Genomic DNA, 9664 nt, shown 5'->3' on the forward strand with positions numbered 1-9664 from the left:
GAGAAGATTTGGTTAAATAAATTAAGAGTATATAATTATGTAATATGATAAATATTTTAAGGATATAAATGTCAACTTATAATTTTAAACCCTAAATTAAAAGGAAAAAAACATTAAATTCTTGCTTCTAGATTTTGGTTAAAAGTTATAGAAATGAAGCTAAAGTTGATATTCACAAACACTTAAAAGCAATTTCATACACTAGAATCTAATAAATACTTCTTAGAAGCTCAACAAAACACTTCTTAATTAATATATGTAGGAGCTGAACCAGTCGTCCACTTCAAACTGGTGTGGTGAAACTCATCGTGAGAATTAAGATTTTATTACTAGCATTATAAATTATAATACATATAACATATGTACAGTTGATAAGTATTATAATAATATAAAGGGGCGCCATTTTAAATTGTTCACAAAACTTGATTTTTTTTTTTAAAAAAACCGTATAAATGGTGAGATTAATACACCAATATTGCATGCGTATGGATATGTAGGTAGTATTTGGGGAGAAAATTTCTAAAAAACACTTTTCAGTTTTTCCTTAAAAATTTTATTTAAAAAAATTTAAAAAATACTTTCTAAAATCTCTCCAAAACTACCTTAACATAACATAGACATCAAACTGCAAAGAGAGAAGTCTATATTATGGATAAAGAGCCCAACCCAATACGCGCATCATAAACTCAGCTGCCATTGCCAGCCCATGGGCTAAAGGCCTAAAACTAAATTCAATCAAGTAATTATATAAATATAAGTAAAAAAGATAATTAATATCTATAAAATACATTTCAATTTTTAATTATTTTGTAACACAATTTTTTTTATTTTTTTTTAAAAATATTTAATTCAGTTACAAAAAAATAAAATATTTTTATTATGTTCAGTTATTCGATTTTAACAAGAAATTCGGTTCAATTGACCCAAAAATATTTGATAGATCGGTTTGGGCGATAACCGAGTTAACCAAATACTCACTCCCGGCTCCCGCACCTGTCAACGCTGCTATTTCATCTTTTTTGCGGGTTATTAAATATTTTTATAAATCTATAATAAAATATATCAAAATTATTTCACATAATTATATAGTTAAAGATTATTTTATAAAATACAAAGAAAAATGGTTTTTTGAAGTAATTATTTAATTTAGAAATTATGCACAAAAGTCGACGACAATTGACCTTCGGGCTCCCACAAATAAAAAAAAACGAAAAAGAAATTCAAATCAACCGAAAAAATGCAAACACATTTTAAAAAATGCATTTTTTTTCCCTCAGAAATTATGCACAAATTTTGCACGGTCCATGCACAGAAGTTGACCTTCTGTTTTTTTTTTTTTTTCTTCTTCTTATTTTCTTTTTTTAAATAAAACACCTTTTGTCCTTTTTCAAGGGATCCCTTTGATGTTCTTTTTTCTACCATTCTCTCCAAGTCAAAGTGACTAAAATAGGCGAAAAAAATAAAAAATATATATATACATCACAATATTAAAAATACAAATTTATACTAATTAACAAGATCATCAAACAAAGAAAAATTACAAAATAGCTGACAAAATATATATATATATATACAAAAATATAATATTTGTTCATGCACGGAACTTGCACAGTCCACGACAGTTGACCTTTGGTCTTCTTTTTCCACCATTCTTTTCTCTAACAGTGCCATTATTTATTTATTTATCCATTTCATTTCTCCGGCACCCCATGCAACCCCCACCGCCATTCTTATTTTTGCCGAAAAACAAATCTTTACGTGTTTGATTTCACCACAAGTTTTGACACAAACCCTCCTCGATTTCTATTCTCAATCAGCGTCCTCTCTCCATTTTCTCCGATTAATTTCACAAGTTTTTTTTTTCCCGATTTTCTGTCATGGAGCTGCAGGGAGCTCGAGGAAATGGAGAGAACTTCGATCTGATTCCGTGCATGAACGGGGCCGAACGAGATCTGATGGACGAAATGCTCACCCCAAGCGTGGATCTTAACTCTGAAGCGCCGCGAGGATCAGAAAATGGCGAGGAATTGGATTTGACGCTCTCTCTGAAGGCTAAATTCGGAGTGGATCCAGCGAGGAGGAGTACTGTGAGAGTCTCGGACGCCGCGGCGGAGAACGGCGGCGGTGCTGGTGCCCACCAAGAATACGGTGGATCACTCGGGGCTGCTCGTTCATCTCGGACTATTGGTGGTATATCACATGTTTTAATTATTTCTTGTTCTTTTAATTAGTTTTTTATTAAAAAAATAAAAATCTTTCTTGGTGATTCATAGATAAGAGAGCGTTTTTCTATATGTTTTACTTAATTTGATCTGTTGTTCTTTATATATGTATTTCATATGATTTGGGCAGATATGTAGCAAAGGATGAGCAAGATATGGTAGCCAAATTGAAAATTATGTATATGTGTTACACATCAATTCTTTGATACATGCTTGGGTTAATTTATCGAATTGTATCATATCGATTTTTTCGTTGATTATATTTCTATTCATCAAATATAAATCAAGATTTTCCAAAGCTCATCCCATATATATATATATATATATATACATATCTATATATAATATATATCAGTGTTTGTGTGTGGTTTTATTTTTAACATCATGCTTTTATTTTTGAAATCAGAATGAAAAATGTTCCTATTTTCTCAAAATAGATGTTTGTAGTGTATACCACTTTACATATATATTTTTATTTTCACATAAAATCATTATTTTCAATTTAACTTTTCGATCTGGTAGTGATGATGCATGCATGATCTTGTTTATCCATGTTTGCTACTAATTGTTATTTTTCGTCAACCACCATTATCAGTTTCCAAATTCAGTGGTTGATTCCGCACTTAATTAATCGCTTGCTCATCCTTGCAACTCCTTTAATAATGAGCTTGGGATCTTCCTTATAATACATGCTTACCATCCTTTGTTTTTCAACGTGCCATCCTTAATCAGTTTCCAAATTCGGAGATTCCTTGTAGTTGGTTCCCGTATTTAATTGTGTTCGTTTCCGTTATCTATGGCACTTTTACTTTCTTTTATCGTGACATTCGTCGTGTTGTCGTATTAGATTTTGTCTAATTCGTTTTTGCATATGATCCTATTTGCGGCGCTAACCCGAGGAGATCTTTTAGTTACTACTTTAGTTTTACAATTAACGGTAATCTCTTGTCGTTTTGTTGTCGTATCAGATTACACGTTCTAAGAATGTCATACAACATGCTGTTTTCGACCCTTTTTTTTGTCATTTTAGATCATGCATTTGCATCATATATTATCAATACCACGTCATTATGATTTTTTTTTTGGGTATAAACCTTTTTAATATCTACGAATTGTCACAACGATAAACATCTGTTCGTGTGCTCGTGGGATGTATCATCATCTTTTTAACAAGTGCATATATGTGGACAACATCTGCATCAAATTGCAGGGATCGATATGGGGAGAGAAGTTTATGTCACCGCACCACTAGGGGTGTTGGCGACTTCCACCCTTCACCCTTCATTCTCGAGTGTCTTTCTTTGTACTAGGCAGCAGTCTTAATTTTCAGGCTGCAGTCAGGCACCTGTCATAAATGATCAGATTGATGATCAGCATTTCTTCCTTTTTAAATCTTCTCATTAGGTCTTACCTATAATATACATGATCTCTTGCAAGGTCGCATGTTTCAATAAGTCTTTTAGTGATGGAAAACATGGTCTATTATCAGTCAGTCTAGCATAATACGTGACACTGAGGGGTGTAAAACGTTTAAAAAAAGTTGAACTCTTTGAATCATTCATGTTTTGATCTTTCAAGAATATCTTTTGGACCACTGAAGCTGGTATATATAATATATGGGATTTTAATCGGCATGCGACTCTTTTGTATTAGCCAGGAAGTCATTATATAACAGTAATAATCTCCTTTTAGGTGTTTTGATCATGATAAATTATCTTCTAACACATGGTTACAACGGTTGGACTTTTATTACTTCACAAATTTCTAGCTAGTTGAAGCTACTTGTTAAACATTTAGTAAAGTTTAATTTAACCAACACCTGTTACTCCCAATATATCATGTGTTTTATACTTAATAATCATATCAGGGGCAGGAAACAATCCCGGTGGAGGTCAATCTGTATCACTTGAGATTGATAAGCAACCTTCTGTAGTCAGAGCTGCTGGTCCGATTGATATCGCAAATGGAGGAAAGGAAACGTACGAAAACTTTTCCAATATTCTTGAAATGCCTCTTGTATCCACAAGATGGCCGGGGGTAGATGGTGAGAAGGTGAAAGGATTTCTGTACAAGTACAAGAAGGTAAACGAAATTTGCATCGTTTGCATGTGCCATGGCCATTTTTTCTCCCCAGCGGAATTTGTCAGACATGGCGGTGGCGGTGATGTGGAGGAACCTTTGAAGCACATACTCATCATCTGTGAAGGAATCTCTCAGTTCAAGTCTTTAACGTGCCGCGAGTCAAAGTTTGATTGAGAGGGCCATTATGAAGTATGAACTTCTTGATTTAGTTTCTGATAGGAAAGAATCAACACAATTCCCCTGGGAAGACAGTAGTACTAGCTAGTTATGAGAACATTTTACTGAGAACATCTTATTTCTGCTTTTACTGATTGATCCAATGCTTACTGAGAACATAAGCATTGATCCAATGCTTATGTATAGACACATACATATACATACACATGGTTTTTAAAAATATTGTAGTCTTGTGAAAAAGGGCTTTTTCATGGTATTGGTGTTACATGCTATGCTGCATTTTACTCCATGTGAATCGTAGCCATTGGTTTTGCATAGTGTGCTATAAAAGAATTTTGTGATTTTTTTTTCGTTCATTTTTTTGGGCATATTGCATTTCAACACAATTTTTTCTTACAAACAATTAGATATTTGTTAGCAAATGAAAAATTATAAATATATAGTCTTGATCAGCCTAGCGTGAACCAGTTATGTGGGCGACTAATTTTTTTTTTAGAAACTGTTAAAACACACTATCGTGTTTTAACGGTTTCACGGATTCCTGCACACTGAGACGTGAGCATAATATATATATATATATATATAGTTTTTAAGAAATTAAAATTTTAACCATAGAAATATTATAATTATAACTTATCTTTTGCAAAAAAAATTATAACTTTATCCATATTTACTTGTATGATAGATAAAATTGAAAAAAAAAAATGTCTGTACAAACACACGAGACATGCAATGGCGTGCTAGTATGTATAAACTGGGTTTGGTAAATATAGCAAATTGGATCGGTTTGGCCGCAAGGTAGTTGATGGACGCAGCCTTTATAGAGAAACAAGTGTCAACCGGTTCAGCAATTGTGTTGAACTAATTATATTATTTCCATGGGCTTGATATTTGGGTTTCGAATTTCTTATCATGGGCTTGATAATTGGGCTCCATCCTCATATCCTTTACTTGAGGTTTGCTGATGGTAACTCGAGGGTAAGAACTGAAACAAAGAACAGTGACGTGAGGAGACGAGACGAAACTCCACGACACAACATTTCGGATTCCATTCTCGAGGTACAAGAACCATTCTTTGGATCTTGGAAAACCAGACTCTTTACCTTTTTGCTTTCGTTTTACATCTAGGGTTTAGGGTTTATGGGAAATTTTCTTGTTTTTTTTTGTATGCAAGTTCATCGATCATTTTGCTGTGATTTATGGACTTTCGGGGTTGAATGAAAACACTCAGTGATTTTACGTGCTTCCAGCTCTCTTCTTTCTCGAACCATGGAGATTCCCTTTTTTTTATGTGTACATCGGATTGAGGGAACAGCGTATTATTGGATTTTTATTTTGAACCAGCTTTTAGGGTTTTAGGGTGTATTGGGGATTATTCCAGTTCTGAATCTATTTTAAGGAATTGTGTTGTGGTTTAATGCTGTTTTTGTGAACGAATGAAAAACATGGGTATCTGTTTTTAAGTAATTTGCATTTCTTCATGATGTTTAACGATATACCAACACTTTTGAGCCATTTCACATTGTTGTCCTCCTCTAGATTCGATAAGGGTTTAATTTTTTTGTCCTAATTTTTAAGAATTATATGTTTTTTAAGAGTGATTTTTTTTTTGGTTTAAATTTTTGGCTGGCTGCTTATGTTCATATGATTCAAGCTAATTTTGATTTTGCATATGTTTATTCTTTTAAATTTTAGGCTTGGTATTGAGATGGCTTTTCTCAAGAAAGTTGGGAATGTCCTGAAACAAAGTACCTCCAATCCTTCGCTTTTTGTGGCCATGAGGAGCATGTCCACCTCTTCAAAGATCTTTATTGGAGGTGTGAGTGGTTATGTGGGTTTTAAGAAGTTTGAATTACTAATATTTTGTTTCTCATGTTTTATTCTTGTTGTCCACTGTAGGTCTCTCATATAGCACTGATGACATGAGTTTGAGTGAGACATTCTCAAAATACGGTGAAGTTGTTGAAGGTATAAATAATCTTTTCCTATCATCAAGTTAAATTTGATTTGCATTCATGAATATTTCTTTATGGTTCTTGAGGATTTGGTACTTTGCTAAGCTACCGAAACAGAGTTTTTTGTCGGACCATATATTTTCCTTCCATTGTGTCAAAAAAATTCATGAACAAAGATAGCAGGCATTGCTTAATATTGAGTGATGTTCATCGACTGTCATATAAGTTTAATTTGTAATGGTATAACTTCCGACCTATGGTTGTTTTTTTTTCAAAATTATGCAGCTAGAGTTATCATTGATCGTAACACTGGTAGGTCAAGAGGGTTCGCTTTTGTTACTTTTACTTCAACCGAAGCTGCTTCCAGTGCTATCCAGGCATTTGATGGCCAGGTATGGGACTATATCATCATGTTTGTGCATCTGTCTATATGGATCTTAATGCTTTTTATTATAACTTTCCTGTTTTGTTAATGGATTTTTTCCAGCCACGTACAATTTTTTCCGAAAATTGTCATATGCACTAAAATTTGTGATTGACTTCTTTACGTCCATTTTCTACCTGTAAATAAAAACATTGTGGCAGATACAAACTCTCCTTAGCCAAGCCAACAACAATGAACTGTATTATTTCATAGTTTTACCGTATGTTTTTGCTTGTTCCTATGGCTATGATATCATCAGAGCATAATTCCTTGTAAACTTGTATCATGGAAGTTGGACAATGAAAGGAGAGTCTTCGTGCTATGTTAATTGAATAATTTTATTAATTGGAGGTAAGAATATTTAAAGATATGAAAAATGTATTTTAAATTAGAGTTAGAGAAACTTAGTCGAGGTATGTACCAGAAAACCTTTTACTTGTCTTTAAAATTTACAATCCGACAAATGAACATGATTAGCTCTTGCAGCAAAGGCATTTTGTTTAAATAATTGCTTTTTAATGTATATATAATTCAATAAACTTGCTTGATTATATATGGTTGAACTTGCATCTGCTTGTTATTTATCAGGAACTCCATGGCCGAAGGATAAAGGTGAACTATGCAACAGAAAAATCTCGTAGCGGTGGTTTTGGTGGTGGTTTTGGTGGCAACGATGGTTACTATCAAGGTGGTCAGGGTGGTAACTATGGTGGCGGAAGCTACCAAGGTGGTGGTTTTGGAGGTTCTAGTGGTGGCAATTACACTGGTGGAGATGGCGACTACCCCAGGAGTGGTGGATTTGGCGGTGGGAACCAGTATCCTAGTAGAGGGGGTGGATTTGGTGGCACTGACAATTTCAGTAGTGGTGGTGCACAAGGCAATGGTAATTCGGGAGGGGGCGACGGCAACTACTATGCTAGCCAAAGCAGTTCTTCTTTCTCCTCTAACCGTGAAACAGCAGGACCATATGGCAATAACCAGGGACAATTGGGTGACTCGAAATTTGAAGATTTTGGGCAAGACATGGATGGAAAGGCTAGGGATGACTATGATGAGTCAAATGAGTACGCCAACACCAGAAGTTGATTTGAGTCTGAACTGATTTCAGACGACACGATTTCTGGGGCAGCCTTCAGGAAGCGAACACAAGATTTGCTACTGTTTCCGTTTCTACCTCCCTTCATGAACAAGATTTGGTTGAGGTTTTGGCCATTTTTGAATATGTGAGGATGAGGATGATTATTATAAAGACTATGCATGTCTTTTGCTCGAATTTATATGTTTTTTCACCTCTTTTATTTTATGTGGCGAGATAGACCGATATCTCATCTGTTCGACTGGTGAATGTGGTGAATGTTTCAGTTTTCGGCCTGCGGGCTTTCAATATTTTCATGTAAATCATGAGTCTATGACACTATGAATCCATAGATTATATAAATCCAAGAAAATAAATTTAGATTATATGTGAATTTGTTATACTTTAATGATGAAAATAAAGAAAATTAATTTAACCAATAATCCTATCACAACTTCTCGTGTACAAATAATTTAAAGTGATCAAACCTCGTTACCAGAAAATAAAAGACAAAGTATTAATTTTTCAGATATAATTATTTATTTATCGAATTTTGTATCTTAAACTATATTATGTAAAAGCAAAAGAAAAACTAAAGTTTTCAATCTAACTAGCATTTCGGTACACTACTTGTGTATTTGTATAGTCATTAGTTTTTATAACAAAAAATATATACATATAAAAAAAGAAATGGTAAAATTTTAAAAAAAAAACAAAAATATAGAATTTTCGTTAATAAATAATCACGAAAGCTTATAATAATTATATATATATAATGTTGTGAAAAAGTAAAAATTTATGGTAAAAAGTAAAAACTCCAAAACTCAAAATATATCAAACTCTACACTTTATAATATTTTTCTCTCAAGTCAATTGTATTTTTCATTACAAATGAAGACCTATTTATAGATCCACATTTGAGATTAGTCCAAAAATTAATACATCATCATCTACATCATCACACACTAATTTTCCACATTTTACAACTCAATATTCAACATTCAATATTCAATATTCAACATAATAATAATAATATATTTTTCAACACTCCCCCTTATGATGATGCGTGATATGATGATTGTCTTCATTACGTGTTTTATACTGCCTCGTTAAAAACCTTACTAGGAACAACACAGTGGGATAAAAACCATAGTAAGGAAAAAAGAGTGCAACCACGTAAACCCCCCCTCATGTTAACATGAGTGATTCTTCACATATTCCGTAGATTGCGCATCCCAATGTTGCATATATGTTTTCTGAATATCGTCGTGAGAAGTGCCTTTGTGAAGAGATCTGATGAGTTCTCACTTGATTGAATGTAACATATATCAATATCTTTATTCTTCTCAAGCTCTTGAGTGTAGGCAAAGAATTTTGGGGGGATATGTTTGGTTCTGCCACTTTTGATGTATTCTTCTTTCATTTTAACAATACATGCATTATTATCTTCATATAGTGTCACATGTTTCTTGTCTACTGTCAATTCACACGATATTTGAATATGTTTGGTCATTGACTTTAACCATACACATTCACGACTTGCTTCATGTAATGCAATAATCTCGGCGTGATTTGATGAAGTTGTTACGAGTGTTTGTTTCTGTGAACGCCAAGAAATTGCGGTGCCTCCACGAGTAAATGCATATCCGGTTTGGGAAAGTGCCTTATGTGGATCAGATAAATATCCAACATCAGCGTAACCAATGATACTTTGATTGGTGTCTTTTGA

At 33.5% G+C, this 9664-nt stretch overlaps 1 protein-coding gene across 1 annotated transcript; it reads left to right on the top strand.

Moving 5' to 3' along the window:
* Positions 1 to 5447: 5447 nt before the first annotated feature.
* On the top strand, positions 5448 to 8269 carry LOC140890436 (uncharacterized). The gene is made up of 5 exons (XM_073298212.1): positions 5448 to 5540; positions 6177 to 6298; positions 6381 to 6449; positions 6722 to 6828; positions 7449 to 8269. Exons 2-5 carry the CDS (start codon positions 6190 to 6192, stop codon positions 7944 to 7946), a joined length of 783 nt encoding a protein of 260 aa, XP_073154313.1. The 5' UTR covers positions 5448 to 5540; positions 6177 to 6189; the 3' UTR covers positions 7947 to 8269.
* Positions 8270 to 9664: the final 1395 nt, after the last annotated feature.

Source organism: Henckelia pumila, chromosome 3, assembly GCF_033568475.1.
Source record: "Henckelia pumila isolate YLH828 chromosome 3, ASM3356847v2, whole genome shotgun sequence".
Lineage (NCBI taxonomy): Eukaryota > Viridiplantae > Streptophyta > Magnoliopsida > Lamiales > Gesneriaceae > Henckelia > Henckelia pumila.